The following is a 24,005-nucleotide window of genomic DNA, read 5'->3' as shown; positions in this document are numbered from 1 at the left end:
CCCCTTCCTCACAAAACACGTCTTGCACTTACTTACACCCCACGTCTAGACTAAGACGTATGCAAAGTAAGGAACCGCATAGAACCTCGAGGCTGTATAGATGCATTATTATTTTTTTACAAAGCTTATATCAAATCCCTCTGTCTGTCTGTCTGGTAAAAAGTTCGAACATGTTGTTTTTTTTTCTCTCCCTTTTCTCATTTTTGGTTCAAGTTTAAAAATTCATTAAACCTGACAAGACATAAATCAATTTAAAAAAAAATTAATTAAAAAAATAAATAATTTAACAATTACTTACTTAAATGTTGGTGATTAATTGTTTTGTCTGATTACGAAAAAGGGGAATAAAATGCTACTTAATGAGAGATGTGGATATATATGGATTTAGCCCCCTTATTACGTTTTGACACTTTTTAAATTCCCATTCTCAGTTCAAGTTGAATTTTGCATAATTATTCACAGTCGATAACAGTACACGAATCAATGCAATCCAATTAGTTGATCATTTATTACTAATTATTTAAAAACAATATAACAGACAAGGAGATTAACCCCGTAATTTTCAGATAAATGGCTGTATTTAGAGGTTCCTTCCCTTAGATAAGCTTTGTTTAAAAAAAAAGTATTCCTTTTTTTCTATTGCTTTTTTGATACCAGAATCCAAGAAGTGCATATGTTTCCAGTGTAAGCGTGCTCCAATTCTCAACATAATGGCATCTTCTAGCGTCTAGATGTCCACTTATGGTTTGAAATGACCGCATCCCTTTGATGAAGCACGTGACCCGGGAAAGGATTTTATCCCGTGGCCAGGATAAGGAATCGACTCTTCCCCAACCCGTCTGTCTGATCATGTAATCACATCCGTTTGGTCACGTGACACGATCCCTTAAGCCAGCCCAATGGGTTCCGCCTTCCCATGCGAGGCCGGATGCCGAGCCCACGAGGCGCCCTCCACATGCCTATGCATTTTCTACCAGTTATGTCTAAAAATTTACCAAGTATAAAAACTATCCGTAAGTAAAAGTAGGGCAAAGGGTAACGCAAGACAGGATTTTAGCTAATACTAATTAACCAACTTTATTCTCTTTGCTTCTAATTGTTCGAAATACGAGCCCCCCCCCCCCCACCCCCCACTGTTTCCCAACTCAGCTTGTTCTTTCTCCCTTACCACTAAATAGCCAATCAAAATAATTTTGCCCGCCGCTTCCTTCTACGGTCAGCATGAACACAATTTCCATATTTTTAATTTTTTTTTTTGGCGTCGTCTGCAATGTTCCCGTCATCTCCGCCATGTAAAAGGGGAAATAATCGTGGCGCGCTTGGCAGAAATCTAATTACAAAAACTAACGCAAGTTACCGCCCCTTCCCTTCTCTCTCTCTTATTGTTTTTGTTGACTTGGTTGCCGTCCAAGAAAATGGCAGAAATGGCGCCAAGCACGATTCTATTAACTTCGATGATCAGAGAAGCAGTTAACGTGGAAAGACGTTTAATAATACCCAATGGCATTGTGGTGGCAGAAAGGAGTCAATCTCTTCCCCCCCCCCCTCCCCCCAACTAGGACGCAAGAAGGATTCCCGAACCACTATAATGATCACATAATTACGTTTTTTAGTTAAAACGACAAAGATCTGACAGTGATACGGCTGGCATAGTTATACCAACAGTAAAAATGATTTAAATGTATTAAAATTAATATAAGTTGAATACAATAATAACATTTATAAGAATATTGCGGCATTTTATGACTCCAGTGGAAGATCCTCCCCTTTTGCAACTTCTTGAGTGACTAAAGAGGCCAATCCTTGAGACACAGCTGCAGTCACAGGTTGGGCATATGTAATCACCAGGCGCTGTTGTATTTTCAGCCTTCTTTCTGCTTCTGGTGTGTATTGGCGTCTGCAATTCGGGACCCTTCCTTTATGCTCTCTCTCTCCATGTGGATCTAATATGGAACTAAAAACCGTTATATTCCTTCTGAAGAGGTCAGCTGCAGGTAAATCTCTGCTCTCAGACCGTTCAATCTATGGGTGCAGTTGATGTGAAGGTCATCTGTTTGTAATGGACGATGGTTTAACGAGGGTGCCATTAGGTCAGCACAACGACCAGCTGCCCCTTTATTCCCAAACGTTTGTCAAGCCCCCATTAGAGTTGGGGTGGACTCAGGGGCGTTCTAAATAGCCCAGTCTTCACTAAGATTTGAACGCGAGATATTTCGGTTCGGAAGCCAATCTCATTACCACTCAATCACCAAGACCCATAGGTAAAGATCTACTATGCAGGCAAATCTCTGCTACGCGGGTAAATCTCTGCTAAGTAGGGTACATCTCTGCTAAGCAGTGGATTCTCTACTATGCAAGTAAATCTCTGCTAAGCAGTGGATTCTCTACAATGCAAGTAAATCTCTGCTAAGCAATGGATTCTCTACTATGCAAGTAAATCTCTGCTAAGCAATGGATTCTCTACTATGCAAGTAAATCTCTGAATTATGGTAAATGTTTTAAAATTATAGTAAATGTTTTAAAATTATAGTAAATGTTTTAAAATTATAGTAAATGTTTTAAAATTATGGTAGATGTAGATGTTTTAAAATTATAGTAGATGTTTTAAAATTATAGTAGATGTTTTAAAATTATGGTAAATGTTATAGAATTATAGTGTTATAAAATTATAGTAAATGTTTTAAAATTATAGTAAATGTTTTAAAATTATGGTAGATGTTTTAAAATTATAGTAAATGTTTTAAAATTATGGTAGATGTTTTAAAATTATGGTACCTGTTTCAAAAGCATATAGCAGTTTCAAAATCATTTATATAGCAGTTTCAAAATCATTTATATAGCTGTTTTAAAATAATTTATACAGCTGTTTCAAAATCATTGAAGATGTTTTAATATTATAGTATGACTAGATGCATGATGCGTAGGACGTAATCATCTTTTTTTTTTTTTTTCAGTAACGTCTGTATTTTATAAGATATGAAAATAGTTGCTGTTTCAAAATTATAGAAGCTGTTTCAAAATTATAGATGTTTCAAAATTATAGTGGCTGTTTCAAAATTATAGAAGCTGTTTCATGATGGAAATGATTGTCTTAAAATTGTATTGACTGTTTAAAAAAAAGTATGGAAACTGTTTTAAAATCATAGTAGCTGTTTCACCCCTCCTCCCCCCCCCCCCCCATTCCACTGGACTGGGGCGAGGTGACATAACATGCTTCAAGTTGCCCTGGTCTAGATCTATGCTATACACCCCGCGCGTGTGCCCCATCTATTTCACCAACGCCGACCAAGCCACCGGGTCGATACGACTGCCGGCTGAGAGCGGCCCCAGACGATACCAGTGGGGAGTGAGCGGCCCGAGACGATACCAGTGGGGAGTGAGCGGCCCGACGCTGTTTATCGACGTAAGCGCTCAACCAGACGCCGCGTAAAGGAGAGAGAGAGAAAGAACAAAAAAAACATATACAAGAAAAAAAAACAATCTATGAAAGGGGGGACTAAGACAAAATGGTGGCGGGTCCTTCGTATGACACAGCCGTGCTGTTCTAACAGTTCCGTGTGTATTTATTTCACCATTTCACTGCGACGGCTGATTCCGGATCATTTGTGGGTATGCGATACCCACCATATCTATTATGTGTACTTGATTCGTAGGAGTGGTTCCAGGAGTGATTTTGTAAGATTTTATCACAGCAGACGACTGTTTTACATATTTCCGACAGAACGTACCAAAAAATGTGGCCAGTTCAAAGTAATTATCTGATAAAAACGAGGATGCTTTCTCAAACATATGTTAGGTAGATCTATATTATGTTGTGATAGATGAGTTTAACTTTCAAAAGTATGGATTGAATTAAAAATAGAATAACTTTGCTATAAATTAATAAGAAAACACCAATATATCCCTGGAGCTAAATCTAGTATTTTTTTTTGGGTAGAGGTTTAATGTCAAACGTATTTTAAATTGTCTGTTTTTTTTTGTTTTTTTTTAATTTCCGGACTTTATAAGGGGAGATAAGTATCGTCTGGTATTTTAATTAAAACAAATCATCTATTTTGGAAGTAAATCGACTAAGCGAGATTAAAGGACTTTAAAAAAAATATAGTATGATCTATTTACCCGAAGTCTAGTTAGAAGAATCCCGTTTTCCAAAAGTCTAATTATCTGGAATTTAGTTAGCAGAAGTCTCTTTACCAGAAGAGTAGTTACCAAATATCTATTTATCAGAAGTAAGCTAAACCTATATTTACCAATGAGGCATATGCGATGGTAGAGCACGATTCCGGTTAATCTAGATGAAATGAAGTGTGGCAGAAGTTCGTTTGGCAGAAGTCTAGTTAGCAAAAATGTTGATTACCAAAAGTCTAGTTAGCAAAAATGTAAATACCCATTTGCCAAGAGTTTAATTAGCAATAGTCTGTTTACTACAAGTTTTTAGTCAGCAGAAGTATATTTAGCGGAAGTCTTAGTTACCAAACGTCTATTTACAAGAAGTATTTCTTTGAAATGCGGAGGAGTGTACCTATTTCTATTGGACACAACCCATTGTGGTTTGGTCTTTTTAATTTCTGTATGCATTCGTACTGGTGTTTTGGTAGGCCTAATATAGGTTGTGTTTACTGTGAAAATAGTTCAGGTCTTGATTAAATGATTAAGTGAACAGGTGATCTAAATCGGCCAGAGGTAGGCTGTATGTTGAAGCAACATCGCTCGTAATAGGAACTCATTTAAATGCTTAAGTTTAAGTTTTGTTGAGTTAGGTGTAACTTGTTTTGTTAGTGCTTCTTTACTTCAAGTTAATGTTATTTGTTCCGTTTGATTTGAGTCTTCCTATTTTTTATTGTCTTATTTCATCTACACTTCTGCAACAAGAACAGGGTCAAGGTTGGTTAAGTAAGACAAAATTAAGGTCCTGTTATTCAAAAGACGGGCCTGTTTGTTGAGTTAAGCACATGTTAATTTGTATGCCGTCAATTTAGGGCTGGGTTTACATAAGTCAGCACACCCCTTTCGTTTAGTGTTGTTTAAATTTGTCTAAATCTATCGAAAAAACTAAAACACTGAGCCAGACACACAGATGAATTTAACACATAATAGCATTCGATTCTTAATAGGGACCTTTTGGCGAGTAAATACACACATATATATCTCCATATGCGTCGCAAGTTTCACGTGCCAAAACTGTGTGAAACGCCGTGTGTAAATGCGCCGAATAAATAACAACACACCAGCAGTCCACAAGAAAGCGAGTGACGTTATTGATTTATATTAAGTCTCCATGTTTGTTTATGTACCGGGGATCTAAAGCTACTTCCTTCTAATTCTTTGACGTAACAAAAATAGATACTTTAATTACACATTTTACGTAATTTTTAAATCACAAAATATTCATATTTATATTTCCCTTTTTTAAAACCTTTAATTTTACAATTAATAATTCAGACCTCAAAGTCTTGATATGGTCAAAGATGCACAATGAGAATGTATGCTTCATCGCTTATGAAGTAGCTACAATAGTCTTAGCATTGAACTTTTTCTTTCCAGTTAGAACCATATGTTTCTAACTAAAGGCTAGTCCTCGACTTCATGGATTAAAGAGTTAAATCACTAAGTCAAATACGCTTCAGGACAGAAGACTTTAAAGTAAAGTAACAATAGTTCATAAAAACACCAGGGCTAGCAAACACTAAAACACATCATACTAAAAAAAAAAACACAAAGTTATAGGCAACTTTGTAAGTCCGTATCCTAGGACGAAGTCGTACAGGTCCTCCCCAGTCCCATTAGAGCGTGGAATGGGTTGCCTGAATCAGCCTGGAAAACCAATGACCTAGAATAAGTCTCTGATTAATAAGTATGACTACATTAACCATGTAGCTATGTGTAGGACGCCATTCTCTTTTGAAGTAACGTCTGTAATTTATAAGATAAGATAAGATAAGATAAGAGTGTAGTATGTCAAGTAGCTAAAATGACTAAACATTTTAAGTTCCCTTTCAAACATTACGATCTATAGGGCAGATGATGTAAAAGTCACCTGCTTCTGTGGCCCACGTTTAACGATGGTGTCATGTGGCCAGCACAACGACCAGCCGCCTTTAATTTACCCCAACTAATGCCGGTTACCCATTCGAGCTGGGGGGGGGGGGTCTCTCAGAGGCGTCCTATAGATTCCGAAATTTAAAAACACAGTCGACCGGTGGCGTAGCATACGCCGCTATTTGGTATGGCCGGTCTTAGGCCACTGCAACCTATGCGACCGCAGTGGGCCCCCACTTCCAAAGGATCCGCACTTTCATAGGACCCGCGCTAATTCAAGGTGTATAAAGTATTAAATTAAACCATTGTATAACTTATAACAGCGTTTCCGCGCTCTCCTGTCGATTTACCAGGAGCTCCTGGAAATCTCCCAAAATTGCAAAATATACGAAAAAGGTCCATAAAATATACGGAATTATATAGACAATAGTTGTCATTATGGGTGTCACTCAATATGGAAAACACCAATCCAACGCGCGATAAATAAAAACGGCATTATGCATAAGCCGTAATTGTGTAATCTGGTGAAAGAAACTTCTCGCGCCTCAAACTAATGAAGAATTACTTGAGGTCAACAATTCTCAAAGATAGATTGAAACATTTGGCAATTCATGCTATTGAGCGTGATCTATGTAGGAAACAGAAATATAATGATATACTGTATGATTTCTCTACACGCAAGGCTCGTAAAGCAATTCTGTACGTAGTAAAGAATGAATAAAATGCATAGACGAATTTATTTTCTAATACAAACTCTTAAACTTCACTTATTGTCCGCTTCCCTACCCAAACTTGGCCCCGCAATGCTTAAGTTCGGCCCTGCTATTTAGTGACGGGTGAATATACATAGTAGATTACTCTTTGTATATTTATGACTTCGCTGAGTCCAGTGCTGCTATTTATTTTGTAAAATGTTTGTTTGTAAAATGGTTTACATGTTTCGTATGTTCCTTCAGAGTTGACGATAGTTTACTTCTTAGTCCAAACCTCCCGTACAACGAAGGGGGATGCGAGCGGGCAGGGTTTGACAGTCCGGCGCGCAGTCTTCTCTGCCCTTTTTTTTTTTTTTCAGGTGCTCTATTCAACAATTAAGTCTTCAGTGCTATTTTCACTTTCAGGTGCTCTGTTCAACAATGAAGTCTTCTCTGCTATTTTCACTTTCAGGTGCTCTATTCAACAATTAAGTCTTCTCTGCTAATTTCACTGTCAGGTGCTCTATTCAACAATTAAGTCTTCTCTGCTATTTTCACTTTCAGGTGCTCTATTCAACAATTAAGTCTTCTCTGCTATTTTTTATCGGCAAAAGTTAATATGATGGTTTTGAATGTTATTTAATGAAATATGCATGTTTACTGACGAGGCAGCCCTTGCGGAGACAATTATGATTGTCCACTCACGTCCGAGGCTGTCCAAAGAAAACTTGACAATCACTCAGTTGCAGATTTGTGTACCCCTTTTAGCACATCCCTCCCCCACACACGCCTACACCTCATACATGCAAACATATACATTAACTAAAGTAAAGTTACACTTTCAGATTTTGTGGTCTATAGGGCAGATGATGTAAAGGTCATCTGTTTCCGTGGCCTACGGTTAACGAGGGTGTCATGTGGCCAACACAACGCCAACCGCGTTTACTTTTCCCCAACTAAAGTCAGGTACCCGTTAGAGCTGGGTGGATTCCTAGGTGCCCCTAGATCCTAAATTTAAAAAATCGCAGTCTTCACCAGGATCCTAACCCGGGATCCCGGTACGGACCCATTAGAGCTGGGTGGATTCCGAGGTGCCCTTAGATCCCAAATTTAAAAACCTCAGTCTTCACCAGGATTCGAACCCGGGACCCCAGTACGGAAGCCAAGCGCTTTTCCGCTCAGCCACCGCGCCTCCTTAACACATACATATACCATTAATGTTTTTTTTTCTGCATTACTTATGGTCCGTGTTCGACTCATTCAGCAGTTCGCCAGCTGTCGCCGGCCTGTGAATGACAAGGCCTTGGATGATACATACAGTCTGGCTGACTTTTTCACTTGAATGTAGGCCTTCTGTATGTAAGCACAGCGTGGTGTCTCAGTGTAATTAGTCAACCACTACATTCACTATTGATCGTACTTCACACAGTGTGTGATGTACACTGACCTGGCTACCTATGTGCCAAATATCAAACAAACAAACAAATAAACCACCTATCTTGTAACTACATATCAAGTTCGAATACAGAGCTGAGCGCCTAACTGCAGCATGTAATCCTTCTCCTGGTCCACTAAATCAGTGGTGCCCACAATACGGCCCGCGTGCCACATTCAGCCCGCGATGCTGGTCTATCCGGCCCGTCAGAATTTTTTTTTTACACAATACAATTAACGGGAATGCAAAATATATGATAAAATGTAACAGAACCGTGTCCTTGCTATTTTAAGTTGACCTTTTTTATTTGGTAGCAACGCGAATGGTAGCTCGCTGTTAAACATTTAAGTGTGGATGACATGCTGAACAAAAACTAAGCTTTGGGTGTACACAATAAAAAAGAAAAAGTGGCCAGATTTTTACTTTTTGTATAACATACACAAAGTATGTCTGTTTTAATGGAGTATTTGCATTGCAGCCTGTCATTCACAAGTTTGTTTTGGTAAAACAACTTGGAACATCCAACTAGTTGCTAGAGAAATAATGTTGGATACAACTTGAACTTGTTTCTAATCAAAATGTCGTCTGCTTTATTGCATTTCCATTTTTCGCAATGACGTGGCCCGCGACAAGAGTGTGGGGAATGTATTTGGACCGCGGGCTGAAGAAGGTTGGGCGTCACTGCACTACAAAATTAGGCCATAGCGTACCGAGCAAGCTTATAGAAGTCACAGCATGAAGGAAATACGCATGTTTACTGACGAGGCAGCCCTTGCGGATTCGGAGACAATTACGATTGTCCACTCACGTCCGAGGCTGGACATCGTAAACTTGACAATCAATCACTCAGTTGCAGATTATTGTATCCCTTTTAGCACCCCCCCCCCTCCCTGACACACGCCTACTCCCCAGGCACGGAAACCTTCTCCAGGATACCACCCCCCACTCTTCCACCACTCGGGTCCACTAAACAGATTGGACCACAGCGCACTGAGAATGCTTATACGAGTTATGAGATGAAAGATACGCTATTGGATTTTTCCATAAAAAAATTAAACAATGTGAAAAAAACAACAACAACAACTCTCAATTAAACTTAACAGTTGCCAACTAAACAAGAAGATAATCCATCCATAATTTTTAAATATATTAATCTTAGTATCAAATCTCCTTAATTAGGGCTAGTTAGTTGTCCATTTGTTTTTTTAATTAAGCTTAAAGACATAAGCTTCCGGAATCATAGCAACGGAGGATAATATCTTATCTTTTAAATCTTATAAATTACGGACGTTTTTCTAAAGAGAAGATAATTGCACCCGACGTGTATCCGTGTGTAAATCTAATCATGCATGTTAATTTGAAACTTAAACTTTGCTATGTCGTTTGTTTTTCCTGGCTGATTCAGGCAACCCGTTCCAACCTCCAGGAAATTTGTCTTATATTAACTTACATAACAAAACATAAAATCGAAAGCGAACACAAGGTACATTAATACTACAGTTTCACATATTACATGTGAAGTTTGCTTTTAATCAACAATATAATAATAATGCTTGTATTCGAGTCCAAAGATAAATGAGGAGTGCAGTATTTCCTGTGTCTACGCAGCCCCATCTGCGATCTACATACTCTGCCACACCCTATCTACTAAGAGAATAAAAGAGCTCTTGTATCTGTATTGTGATCGGTGGCGGGGTGGCCTAGTGGTTAAGCGCATGGCTTCCGAAACTGGGGTCCTGGGTTCGAATCTCGATGAAGACTGGGATTTTGAGCTTCGGGATATTTATGGCGTCCCTGAGTCCACCAAACTCTAATGGGTACCTGACTTTAGTTGGAGAGAGTAAAGGAGGTTAGTGGTTGTGCTGGCCACATGACACCTTGCTCGTTAACCGTTGACCCCTCAACTCAAGAAAACAATAAACTGGAACAGACACAGAATAGAGCAGTGAGATTCATAACAAACGAATATTCACATTTGACTAGAGTAACACCTTTAGTAAAATCACTAAATTTAGAAAGCATTCAGGATGGAAGACTTAAAAGTAAAGACACAAAGATAAAGGCACATTTCTCGTCCCATATGCTAGGACAAATCGGTACAAATACTCCTTCTTCCCTAGTGCTATTAGAGCATGGAATGGGTTGCCTGAGCTAGCCAGGAAAACCAGTGACTTGGCAGAATTTAAGTCATTGGTTAATATGCATGACTAAATGCATGACGCGTAGGACGTAATCATCTTCTTTTTTGAAGTAAAGAAGATAAGATAAGATGATCTAACATCATCTGCCCTATAGATTGCACAATCTGAAATGGACATTTACTCATCTACTTAGAGATTCTTGTCTCTGTTTTATAATCGGTGACATCTGTCTTCCCTATGATAGCAGAATTTTAAAATTGTTTCATGTTGTAACATAAAGCATTGTATTAAACAGCTGAATTTGGGATAGAAGAAAAACCCAACAACCAACATCATAAAAACCCAACAACCAACATCATTTCTCCTCTAGAGGCCTTGATTCCTTTTGTGTACTATGACATTATGTCTAAACATTCTTGGCTACTATATCGAGTTTCTCGACCGTTCGTTTCGAAGCTGTTACAGCACATGTTGCGTGATTTTTTTGTTGTTGTTGCTATGTCCCCGCATGTGTCATCGTAATAAGTTGTCGCTTGCAAAATTGTCACGCGGCTGTAGTAATGCCGCTTTCCAAAATATATCAGCAGACGCTGATCTTTACAGCTGCGTTATAGCGAAACGCGTGCCAGCTGGCTCACCTGGGTGTGCGATATAGATCAGGGATGCCCAAACTACGACCCGCGGGTCATATTCTACCCGCAATGTTGTGCAATATGCCCCCTCGATACGTCTGACCGCTGTGCATACATAATGACGTCGGATATTGTGGTGATGGCTGCATGGTCGTGTGGTATGCGCGCTGGGCTGTCGTTTGGTCATCTCGAGGGTCCCGGTTTCATACTCTGCCCTCTACCATCCAGAGGCGTGGGAGGGGGGGCAAGGGGGGCACAATGTTCCTGGCGCAACCATCAGGGTGCGCCACACACAAATAGGCGCCTATATATGTTTAAGGTAAATGTGGGAAAGAGTCGCCTATAAAGTACCTTGCCCCCGGGCGCAACCCTCAAGGGCGCGCCACACACAAAGAGGCGCCTATATATGTTTAAGGTAAATGGGGGAAAGGGGCGCCAATAAAGTACGTTGCCCCGGGCGCAACCCTCAAGGGCGCGCCACACACAAAGAGGCGCCTATATATGTTTAAGGTAAATGGGGGAACGGGGCGCCCATAAAGTACCATGCCCTGGGCGCAACCCTCAAGGGGGCTCCACACACAAAGAGGCGCCTATATATGTTTAAGGTAAATGGGGGATAGGGGCGCTCATAAAGTACCTTGCCCCGGGCGCAACCCTCAAGGGCGCGCCACACACATGACACAAATAGGCGCCTATATATATTTAAGGTAAATGGGTGGAAAGGGGCGCCTATAAAGTACCTTGCCCCGGGCGCAACCCTCAAGGGCGCGCCACACACAAAGAGGCGCCTATATATGTTGAAGGTAAATGTGGGAAAAGGGCGCCCATAAACTACGTTGCCCCGGGCGCATCCCTCAAGGGGGCGCCACACACAAAGAGGCGCCTTTATATGTTTAAGGTGAATGGGGAAAGGGTCGCCTATAAAGTACCTTGCACCGGGCACACGTTTCTCTCAATACGCCTCTGCTCCCTCCCCCCTCCCCCCCCCCCTCCCGGATCGTCCTGCTGAAGGTTTGGGCTAGGATAGAGATTATCTTCAATTCTGAAGGGACATCCGAAACTTGTAAAACATTTTTACAAACGTAAGTGTAGAAATTTTAGATCTATATGGCGCCCGTGTCGAAAAAAAGGTTTTGCAACACTGCTGTAAACCCTTACCAGATGTGGCAATGTCACCTCGCATATGTTAACGCGAATGATCCGCCCTGATTAGCAGCTTGAGGCAGAGCTAAATTGGCTAGGATCTTTTTCAGAATAGACTCTTGTGCTAGCTCAATGTTGTCTACAATTTTATTTCTATTTCTACAATTTCCTATTCGGATTCGGATAAGTGTAATACATGAACTATGTAGATAAAAAATTATTAAAAAAAAAAGCATTAAAGTGAAGCTGAATAATGAAGTGTAGTCTGTAATACTCTACATAACACAAGGTTACTTTGATCGACTTCATTTGTTATAGAAGACCTGAACACTGACATACAACGTCACAACCTGTGGGCAGTTTAGACCAATAGTTCATCTTACAGACCTTTGACGTGGCAACGAGTTATTGGTCTAAACTGCCCACAGGTTGTGACGTTGCAGGTCAGTGTTCAGGGCTTCTATAACAATTGGTCTCGCGTTGATAAAGTATTAATAAAATTCTTAAAAAGTAAAGTAAAGAAAACTAAGAAAATGATTGACCTTTTTTTTTTCTTATTTAAAACAAAAGGTCTTTACGGTGATGACAATAAAAGTAACCAGATTTTTTTTTTAACAAATAAAATTTGCTCAAGGAAATTATTTCAAGAGAGAATTGAACAAATTATAATGCTTTGTTCAAGGATCTTATGTTCCGAGGATATTGTTGAATGTAGCCGTGTTTTGTGGATGTGTTTGTCACAGAATTTATAGCTGTGAAGATTTACACTGTGAAAGCTATGATTCGGAATAGGAAGTTTCCGGTGAAAACTTTCATGTTATAGCTGCAGACTACGAAGTTGATTGCTGGGATATAAAAAAAAATGGCGACGCTTTCGAGTCCGGACAGTGACGACCCCTTGGGCATCGGTCGAAAGCTGGGCATGCACCACCACTGCCCTCACATCGTCATCAGCGGCAGCGGCAGCAATAACAACAACAACAACAACAACAACAACACCGTCAAAAACTACCAGCACGACCCGCTGGCGCACCGGCACGTGGAGGAGAACATCGAGACGTTTCTGGAGACGTTCAAGCACAAGACGTGGTGCGTGGACTCTTCCAAGGGCGGACTGCTGGATCGTCGGCCCAGCTCGGACTCTGGAGACTCTTCCACCGGCTGGACCAGCTCGATCCTCTCCACCACCGACGACCTCTCCACGGACAGCCCCGAACGAGACGGCGACCTTCCACCCGGGGCCGTGGGCGGCACCGCGTCCTGGATCGACCGGGAAGGCATCATCGCGGAGAGCCGGCGTATCGCAAGGTGGGCTTGGCGCCAGGCTCGCTTTGCGGGGAGCCAGGAGACGCCCTGCGCTTGTTCCTATCATCCACCCCGTAAGTTAATAATTGGTTCAATGTCAACGTTTTTATATCAACATATTTATTTGTTTTTAACTCTATCTCTCCTTACTGACGATACCAACGTTGATTCCACCAGAATGTGGTAAATAATTATGGAGAGAAAGAGTTAACGTGATAAAATTTGATTTTTTTTTTTTTAATTTGATCGTTTAAATGTAGCATTGTGCTCTGCATGCTAACTTAAAAGTACCAAGCATCTCATCTAATTTAACCCTTTCCTGAAACGCATAGCTGAGAATTTTGAGTTTCGATGGTTCTCAAATCAGGTAGACTGTAGCTGTTTATTTGGATGGAGTGATCCAAAAGTAGAGGGGTTAACTCGGGATTTAAGAACATTTTCTAAACCCCCCTCAGTCTCACTTATGCTATAAGTCGGAGTGAGCTGTTAACTGGGTTAGGGAACATTGACAATAAGAGCACTCTCGTCTCGTAATTATTATTTTGCAATTTTTAGATACATGATCTAGAAAGATCTAGGCAATCAATCTATTTAAATCTTTACATAAGATGATTAAAATCAACAGACGTGGAGTTATTTCGATCTAGGATTTTCGAAACATTATCTTAGTGGAAACTAACAAGAATTGGGTTTATTTCATAAATTTGCGTAAATATATAGTTCTGTGATTAGCCCATTCTATAAAAAATCCGAAAAATGGTATTATTTCTAAACTTTGAAAACTAAAGATCATTACTTTTGCAAGACAGAAATGATTGTTTTACCTAGATTCGGGGCGACTTCCCTTACAGCTTGAAAAACAGTTACGTATGTTATAACCCCCATATATATATATATATATATATATATATATATATATATATATATGTATAGGTCTGTGATCTGATCATTATCAGATAAGAATTTGTTACCGTTTTCCAGTCTAGGCATAATATATATATATATATATATATATATATATATATATATATATATATATATATATAGGTCTGTGGTTAAATACAAATAATTAGTTATATAATGAAGATGTCAAATGCAATTATTAGCCTAATGTTCCCGAGAAACTACTGTTAATTGATTTATTACTTTCTGTACTGAAATACAACCGCCTTTTAATTATAAAAGTTTGTAAGTTCATACTATGACAAACTCTGAATGAAATGTATGGGCTATGTATCTCCACCAAATTATCAATAATGAACAATTCGTTGTGTATAATGTTTCGCCATTTCCGTACACTAGCAGAAAACTGCGAAACTCCTTATTGGCGTTGTTCTTATTACCTACCACGTAAGTGACAGTGACTTTTTTGTTTCGACTTTTTAATCAGAAAGGTGTTATATTTACATTTTTTAATTATTTATATTGCGCTTAAAGGACACGCTTTTATTTGTGATTCATTCTCTTCACTTTCTATTTTTTCATTTAATATTTTCTCTTTCTATGAATAAACTTTTGCTTTGGTTGCATTGATATTAACCATCATTTGTATTCAGATTTTTTTCTATGGGAAGAAATTAGTTTAAATACTTGATAATGTGAAAATATGAAAAATTCATAGAAATAATTGCAGGATTTTCGTAGATAAAGTCTCCGGTGTATCCGGTTTATAGAATAACGGAAGAGTTGACAAGCTAAGCATGTAATGTTTTTGTGTTGCACGCTTGGGCATTGCGGAATCTAAAAGCTTAAGTTTGTAACAGATTTATCTTATCTTACCTTCTTATCTTTTATAATACAGAAGTTACTCCCAAAAAGAAGATGATTACGTCCGCTGCGTCATGCATTCAGTCATGCATATTAACCAATGACTTAAATTCTGCCAAGTCACTGGTTTTCCTGGCTAGCTCAGGCAACCCATTCCATACTCTAATAGCACTAGAGAAGAAGGAGTATTTGTACAAATTTGTCCTAGCATATGGGATGAGAAATGTGCCTTTATCTTTGTGTCTTTCAGAGTATTTTATTAAATTTTGTTTTTGTATTTGAAGATTATGGTTCAGTGTTTTATGTATTATTGCTACTTTACTTTTGAGCCTTCTGTCCTGAAGGCTTTCTAAATTTAGTGATTTTACTAAAGGTGTTACTCTAGTCAAATGTGAATATTCGTTTGTTATGAATCTCACTGCTCTATTTTGTGTCTGTTCCAGTTTCTTAATGTTTTCTTGAGTTGAGGGGTCCCAAACAGAGGATGCATATTCTATTATTGGCCTAACCAAGGTTAAATAACATTTTAGTTTTATGTTCTTATTTGATTTATAGAAATTTCTTTTAATAAACTCTAATGCTTTGTTTGATTTTTTTGTAGTTTCATCAATATGTGGATTCCATGACAGTTTTTCATTTATTATAACACCTAGGTATTTTGCGTTTTTAGTCTGTGTTACTGGTTTGCCATGAATAAGATAAGTGGAATTAATTTGTTTTATTTTTTTTGTTACTCTTAACAACTGACATTTTTCTGGGTGGAAAGACATGCTCCAATTTGATTCCCATTTCTGTAATTCATCTAATTCTCTTTGTAAAATATCTGTGTCTTGTGTTGTTTTTATTGTTCTATATATTATGCAATCGTCTGCAAATAATCTGACTTTTGTTCCTGAAGTAATGCAATTTGGTAAATCATTTATGTAAATTAAAAATAGTAGTGGACCCAAGACTGTTCCTTGAGGTACACCTGAGTTTACTGTTATCGGTGTTGATTTAGAGCCATTTATTATTACAGTTTGTTCTCTCCCTATCAGAAAGTCTTTAATCCACTGATGCAGTGGACCATTAATGCCGAAATATTTTAATTTTTTAAGCAAACTATGGTGGTGAACTTTGTCAAAAGCCTTAGAAAAATCTAGTAAGATAGAATCTATTTGTTCACTATTTGTTAAGTATTTAGTTCGCAACAACTAGTTATTGCAGTGGTCACAAAGAAAAGAAATAATTTCGGGTTTATCTATTCCAGGGGATGCTATAATTAACCACGCTCCCCCACCTTAACAGGATAATGCTTTAATCAAAGAGCAACAGCAAACCAAGTTGCATAATAACCGAACAGTGAATAAGTGGTCAACGATCGTTGAAAAATAACAATATTTAATACTAAATACAAATGAATAATATTCAGAGCATGTACAAATCATGGGATAGTAAACTAATGCATTATGGGATAGCAAACTAATGCGTTATGGGATAGCAAATTAATGCATTGTTAATTACCCAAATGAACACACTTCACGCACACACACTCAATGACGGTCACACGAACCGGTACCTCCAAATACCACCATCAGGCAGGGCCGGTCCCAGCCATTGCGGGGCCCCATGTGAAATGGATTGCAGGGGGCCCAGTCTGGGTAGGGACAACCATAATGTCAACATTAAAATTTTGTATTAGAAGATACATTCGTCTTAAATTTCACACAGTGAAAGCTGACAATGCCTTTTTTTTTACCGCAAAAAGGATTGACAACACAAAATGACAATTTGGTCTATTTTTCAGGAGATCCTTATGACCTTTCAGGATATTCTTAATTTCAGAATATCTCCAGAACCCTTTAGTATATTTTGCAATTTCATGAGATTTCCACAAGCCCCTAGAAAATCAGGAAGTTGCGAAAAAACCTGTTACTATATATAAGTTATAATGCTTTAATTCGATAATTTACACATAGAATTAGCGCGGGGCCTATGCAAATGTGGGGCCCACTGCGACCGCATAGGTTGCAGTGGCCCAAGTCCGGCCCTGCCAACAGGGAAATGCAAAGCTCAAAATAAGCAGTCACGGCTCCACGGGCAAGCCCAAAACCACACACCCCATCCCAGCACCAAGAGTGGAGTTCTTCCCCTTTAGATAAGCTTTTTTCCTTAAAATTTTTTTTTTATATTTGGCTTGTTTTTTCTGTTTAAATTGTATTTCAACGGGTTCAAAATGTCCACATCAAGATAGTGTATTAGACCAGGGAAGTTATCGAAGTGACCTGGTCAACAGAGTCTGTTGGACTGGCTAGCGTTAAATGTCAGACGAAAGTAAGCGAGAAAAAAAGAAAGAAACCAGACGGCAGTAAAACTCTTTGACTAAATCTCCCTTTAACATTTCGAATGAATTAGGGCGGGAATTGAGTGGGCTGGAAGCAGACGAAGTCGAGTAGCAGAGGCGTCTTATCTGCCTGATCAATTGGATAAGAGGGCGAGATAATCAGGCTACACTCTTTTTTCACTAGTTGATTTCCTAGAGTAGTTTTAAAAAAAATAAAAGTTTTTCTGGGTTTTTTTGTTGTTGAAGTTTCTTGTTTGATGATCGCTGTGATCACAACACGCGCGAAGGGACATAATCTCTTTAAGTACACGTCAACCTGAAGAGTCTAATGTTGAAGGGAGATTATTCATCCAGGCAGGTACAAAACGTGTCAATCATGCTAGGCTGAGTGGCAAAGCATGGTTTCCGAACCGGGAATCCTGGGTTTGAATCCTGGTGAGGACTGGAATTTTTTAATTTTGGGATCTTTGACGTTTCTGAGACCACCCAGCTCAGAGTGTCAAGACAACTCACAGAACCTCCAGCTGGTTTATCTTGCCCAGTGTCCAGCCGATCATTTCGGGCCAGTTAGGTCTCACTAAGGAGGCGCGGTGGCTGAGCGGCAAAGAGCTTCGCTTCCGAACCGGGGCTCCCGGGTTCGAATCCTGTGATTTTTTAATTTCGGGATCTTTGGGCGCCTCTGAGTCCACCCAGCTCTAATGGGTACCTGACATTAGTTGGGGAAAAGTAAAGGCGGTTGGTCGTTGTTCTGGAAAAATGACACCCTCGTTAACCGTAGGCCACAGAAACAGAAGACAATTACATCATCTGCCCTATAGACCACAAGGTCTGAAAGGGAAATTTTACTTTTTTTTTTACTAAGGTCTCACTAGCCACATGAAAACGCACAAAAAAATGCAGCCCAAAGCCCTCAGCCCCCGAGAATAATAGTAGAAGTAATACTCGTATTGCGCTGATGACCTATATATAAATCATCATCCAACCACGTTTAAGCGAGGGTTTGAGAGACATTTATTTTACTTGACTAGAGCGCATACCACGGTTTACAATTGCCAACACAGCTATTAGCGTTTAAAATCATCATCGTATTGTGAAGTGATTTTTTTCCCGCCATTTTTTTTTTTGGACGAGATCTTAATGTCACTTGATAAAAGGGAAGCAGACGTAAAGATGATTTGATAGAATTAATTCCCTTTGACAGGACGACATTGTTGCCCCAGGACTAAATCTGTTTAGCTCTTTCATATCTTATTATCTTCCCTTGTTTTTCTTCTTCCTCCATCTTCTTGCTATTATTAGCTTTAAAACAAGGGCATTAATGAATATTAGCAGACGTTTGTATTTCTATAATAAAAGAAACTAGTGCTACTAACGCTCGAGAGTTTTAAAAAGTTCACAGCAAAATTAAACTTAATTATGTTATAAAAGGCTGTAGTGGCGAAAATTAAAGAGGCTAGTAGATCAAGAGGATCTCCTATTAAATGGTGTGGGGGACCGCTTTTTATTGCTCTGTGACCTCACTTATTTCTTTTTTTTTTTTCTTTTTTTTTTTTTAAGGATACCTCAGCTTTTTAGCTTTTGACTTCAGTTGTCGAGCTGTTTACATCCTAGGAATCCTTGGGCTTTTGCCTCTTTTCTTTGCCTCTTTTTTTGGGCGTTGCCTCTTTTTTAGACTATTAGCCTCTTTATTGGGCTTTTTTTTTTTTTTTTTTTAAAAAAAAAGGTGCATATTTTATTAGTAAGCGTACAAATTAGGTATTTACATTTTAAAGTACAATGACCTCACTTAATTACAGTATTGTTTGTTTCTGTATGGGCATATAAACAAATGCATATTGCATGCTGCTTATCAATCCCACTTTCATTATTTTTTTTAGTATGTAAATGTCTGCATAAAATATGTTTTAAACTGTAAGGTGTATCACGTAATGCTTTAAATTTAAAATGTTTGCCGTGTCAATCCAATCTTTATAAATTAGCTGTATAGTGTATCAACAAGCTTAAAAAAAAAAAAGGAAAGTTTCCCGTCACCTTTCAGACCTTGCGATCTATGGTTCAGACGATGGAAAGGTCATCTGTTTCTGTACTCAACGGTTTGCGAGGATATCATGAAGCCAGCACAACGTCCAAGCGCCATTATTTTTCCCCAACTAATGTCAAATACCTATCAAATTTGGGAGGACTAAAGAACGCTTTAAAAATCCCGACTTTAAAGAAAATCCAAGTCTTCACCAAGGATTCGAACCCCCAGATACCTCTATTCTGAAGCCAAGCGCTTAACTAATTAAGAATCTAAACAATTTGAATAATATTAGGCGAAGCGACATACTATATGTATTGGCGTTGTAGGGCCTTGTATAAAATATGGCGGATAACTCTAATTAGCTAGCTATTTAGTTGTTTCCGGTTTACAGAATACAGGAAGTGTTGACTGCTTTTCTATTTAAAAGGTATAACATGGCCACAGGCTATAGACCTATATATACATAGACTGGACAAACTAACAGATTTAGTCAAGCACAAAATTTTTTGGCTGATGGACCGATGTCTTCTTCTTCTTCTTAATCCTGTTCACTCCCAGGGGAGCATAGGGCCGCAACCACACCTTTCCACCGAACTCGGTTCTGAGCAGCTTTCTTCATTTGCTCCCATGTCATTCCAGTACCCTCAGCTTCACTGATGACTGACCTCTTCCAGTTTTGCTTGGGTCTGCCCACGTTCCTCTTTCCTTGTGGGTTCCAGTCAAGTGCCTGCCTTGCAACATTGGTAGCTGGTTTTCATAGGGTGTGTCCTATCCAGCTTCAAACTATCTGGCGCTCTAAGGCATTATCTCTACACAACAAGATACGATCTATAATACAAACGTTAAGTCTGTCCTTCTGTACGGTTCAGAAACTTGAAGAGTCACTAAAACAAATATGGAAAATCTCCGGACTTTTGTTAACAGATGCCAATGCTGGATATTAGGAACTAGATGGCCAGAAAAGATGGACCGATGTATTATACAGCAATTACCAATGTAATGGGCACCATGTCTCGGCTGCAGAAGAGGGTGTGGGACAATATCTTGCCGACTAAACAAAAGCCTTAGTTTACCGGACCTGTGTGATGACCCCTCTGCTATACGGAAGTGAAACATGGTCAACCTACTCATGGCAGGAAAAAAAAAGAAGCTAAATATCTTCCACCTCCGATGCCTAAGGCGGATCTTAATAAGGTGTCAAGATAAAATAGCCAACGAGGAATAGCCGCGAAGAGCAGGGTGCCAGGACATCCGCTCTGTTATCAGCAGCAGACGACTTGGCTGGCTTGGTCACGTTCATAGAATGCCACTAGGTCGACGTCCACAAGACAATGTTTGGTTTATTTATTTATTTCCTAATATCTCCCAAATCTCTTATCTTAGTATTTCTTTAGCTTGTCTTATATCACTTCTCATATTTTATACACATTTCTCCATATTTCTTTATTTTCTTTGTCTATATTACAGTATGTTTTGCTTCTATAATAAAAACTGAGATCCTAAAAATCGAACTGTAATCATAGAGGAGATTCTTGTATTTAAAAGTCAAATAATTGTAAGACTTCCCCATATGCGTCTTGCTGTGTACATTTTTGAATTACTTTTGTATTGCGCAATTTATTATGCTATAGTATATTCCAGTGTTTGCTAAACTGTGTTCCGCGGATCCCTAGTGTTCCGCGAGACCTGAATAAGGCGTTTCCCACGAACTACTGGAACAATTAACTAGTAGGCCTCTACGTGAATTAACCTCTATAAGAAAATAAGCAAAGTGTTCCGCTAAATGCATGGCGCGTAGGACGTAATCATCTTCTTTTTTTGAAGTAACGTCTGTATCATATAAGATAAGAAGATAAGATAATACTCTTAATATGCGAAGTGAAAATTGAGGAAACACTAGACTAGTATATACAGTTGTGTACCAAGGATTGGTCTCTTTGCAAAGGCACGTAAAGTGCTACAGATTTAGTTGGCTCTTGGCTCATTGTATGGTCCAATGTATTTGAGGATCTGTTGGTGGAAGGAATATGTAAAAGATTGGTATGACACTCAGCCAGACATCCCATGTGTATATGTAATGTGTTAAATTGTAGTGCATTTTTTTCGGGTATATATTAGTGTGTTACAGTATATCATAATGCTCTGTAGAGGATTTTTGAATAATGTCGTTTTATTGTATTGAATCCAGTATTTTAGAAAACTGTTAAGTAGAATAACGTACTGAATTGTAGAATACAGTAGTGAATTATAGAATAATGTTGTGTATAGTATACAGCTGTAAATTGTAGAATACGGCTGTAAATTGTACAATACAGTTGTGAATTATAGAATAATGTTGTGTATAGAATACAGCTGTAAATTGTAGAATACGGCTGTAAATTGTAGAATATAGTTGTGAATTATAGAATACAGTAGTGAATTGGAGAATACTGTTGTAAATTGTAGAATACAGCTGTAAATTGTAGAATACGGTTGTAAATTGTAGAATACAGTTGTGAATTACAGAATACAGTAGTGAATTGAAGAATACAGTTGTGAATTGTAGAATACAGTAATGAATTGTGGAATGCAGTAATGAATTGTGGAATACAGTAATGAATTATAGAATACTGTAGTGTATTGTAGAATACAGTTGTGTATTGTAGAATACAGTTGTAAATTGTAGAATACAGTAGTGAATTGAAGAATACAGTTGTAAATTGTAGAATACAGTAGTGAATTGTGTAATACAGCAGTGAATTGTAGAATACTGTAGTGTATTGTAGAATACTGTAGTGTATTGTGGAATACTATAATGAATTGTAGAATACTGTAGTGTATTGTAGAATACTGTAATGTATTGTAGTTTAGTGTAGTGTATTGTGGTATATTGCAGTGTATTTTCGTGCTATTTATTTGCAGTGCTTAGTAGAAGTACATTGTAGTTAATTGTAGTGTCCTGCACTTTGTTTAAATTGTGTTGTTTCCACGATGGATATTCGCGAGTACACTAGTCTGGAGACATTGTCTTTATAGACGTCCGTGTCTTGTCTCGCCCCCCCCCCCCCTCCCCCAAAGCATAGAGTTTCAAACAAGACAAACAAACGAGTACACTCACTCCCAGGGACACACACACACACACACGTCACCGGTATCACGTGTGTACACAGTGTGTATGACTTGTGTGTTGGAATGTGTGCGATTGTGCCTAAAAGGGTCAAGATACGGCGTGTAACTCTAGATGTTGTGTGTCGTTTCTCTCTGTGCACACTTTTATTATGTGGTTTTAAGTTTTTTTTATATTTCCTACATAACCCATGGGTGTTAGGACCAGAATGTAGAGATATACTCTAAACAGCAAGGTACTTTTAGAGTTTATAGTACTATCGTTTTACATCTATATCTATATATTATATATATAAAGACATTATATAGGTAAATATCATCATTTGACTTAATTTACTTGACTAAGTCTTTTTGATTCATAGAGGAGCACAGGGCTCTTCTTACCTTTACCTTTACCTATCCCTTAGTCTGTTGGACAGTTGGGGCACCAGGCAAGACTTGTCGACCGTCTTTCTCCATTCCTCCCTTTTTTTTTTGCCTTGTTTAGAACCTCTCTCAATGGCAGGCCCGTCCATTCTTTAATGTTGTCCTCCCATCGCTTTTTCTGTCTGCCTCTTCTTCTTTTGCCTGGCACTGTTCCCTGAAGGAAGGTCTTTGCGAGCCCCGTAGATCTTGTAATGTGGCCATAGGGCTCTTCATCTATTAGTACTATTTGATGTTATTAATACTTTAAAAACAGTAGTCTGTAGTGGTATATAAGCCCGTCTGTGCAGTGGCGTAGCAGGGTACCCGTGGGCCAGGGTTCAGGAATGCGAAGTCAGGCCCCCCTCCTATAAGATGAGTGTGACTGAACCCAATCTGGGCTCTACTGTATCTAATGAGAGAGTACATGCATAGACCCAGGCACCTGGGAGACAAGAGGCACATGACAGAGCATCATGGCGTCGCGCTGTGAAAACTGGCGCACATTTTGCCGAGGAAAAAAGAACAACGCTGGCAGAACAAAAACGCCGGAGAAGAAAAGCAAGGCCAATGACACTAGCTCCAGCTGAAATAACCTGCCCAGTGTGCAGCCGAACATTCCGGCCTCACATAGGTCTCACCAGCCACATGAGGAGGCATAAAACACCAGTGCAAGGCCCTCAGCCTCCTGGATGACAAAGTGGTCATCATCGAACTACGATGGACATATATATAAGCTTGTACGCCAGACTGTACACAAGGTACACCTGTGTCTCACGCGGTAAAATAGAACAATTTCCTCAAGCTTTGGATCTGTCCTGTCTTGGATTGTGTGTGTTGTCTTACACTACTTCACTTTTTCCAATGCGAGTCCGAACACATTCGAGGGACACAACAATTAACTATAACATACTTAATACAAATTGTGAAGACGTCAACGGATGTTTATTTACAGATGGGGGGGGGGGGTGATCGTCTTGTCTCTCTGTCCGTCGTTT

At 39.0% G+C, this 24,005-nt stretch overlaps 1 protein-coding gene across 7 annotated transcripts in view; it reads left to right on the top strand.

The window, feature by feature from the left end:
* LOC106078450 (guanine nucleotide exchange factor DBS-like) overlaps nt 1-24,005 on the top strand; it is a 141,601-nt gene that overhangs the window by 12,201 nt on the left and 105,395 nt on the right. For 2 of the 7 annotated variants that reach the window (XM_056012202.1, XM_056012204.1), the window contains exons 1-2: nt 3,205-3,796; nt 12,653-13,461. The exons of 2 other annotated variants lie outside the window; for them this stretch is intronic. In XM_056012202.1, coding sequence (XP_055868177.1) covers nt 12,945-13,461 — 517 coding nt within the window. In that variant the 5' untranslated portion in view covers nt 3,205-3,796; nt 12,653-12,944. Of the gene's footprint in view, nt 1-3,204; nt 3,797-12,652; nt 13,462-14,604; nt 14,738-22,676; nt 22,842-24,005 lie in introns of those variants that run through there. 3 more of the 7 variants (XM_056012203.1, XM_056012205.1, XM_056012207.1) reach the window with 3 other exon arrangements.

Source organism: Biomphalaria glabrata, chromosome 15 (genome assembly GCF_947242115.1).
Source record: "Biomphalaria glabrata chromosome 15, xgBioGlab47.1, whole genome shotgun sequence".
In the NCBI taxonomy this organism is placed as follows: Eukaryota; Metazoa; Mollusca; class Gastropoda; family Planorbidae; genus Biomphalaria; species Biomphalaria glabrata.
Note: the sequence above shows the minus strand (reverse complement) of the source record. Positions and strands in the feature narration are given on the sequence as shown.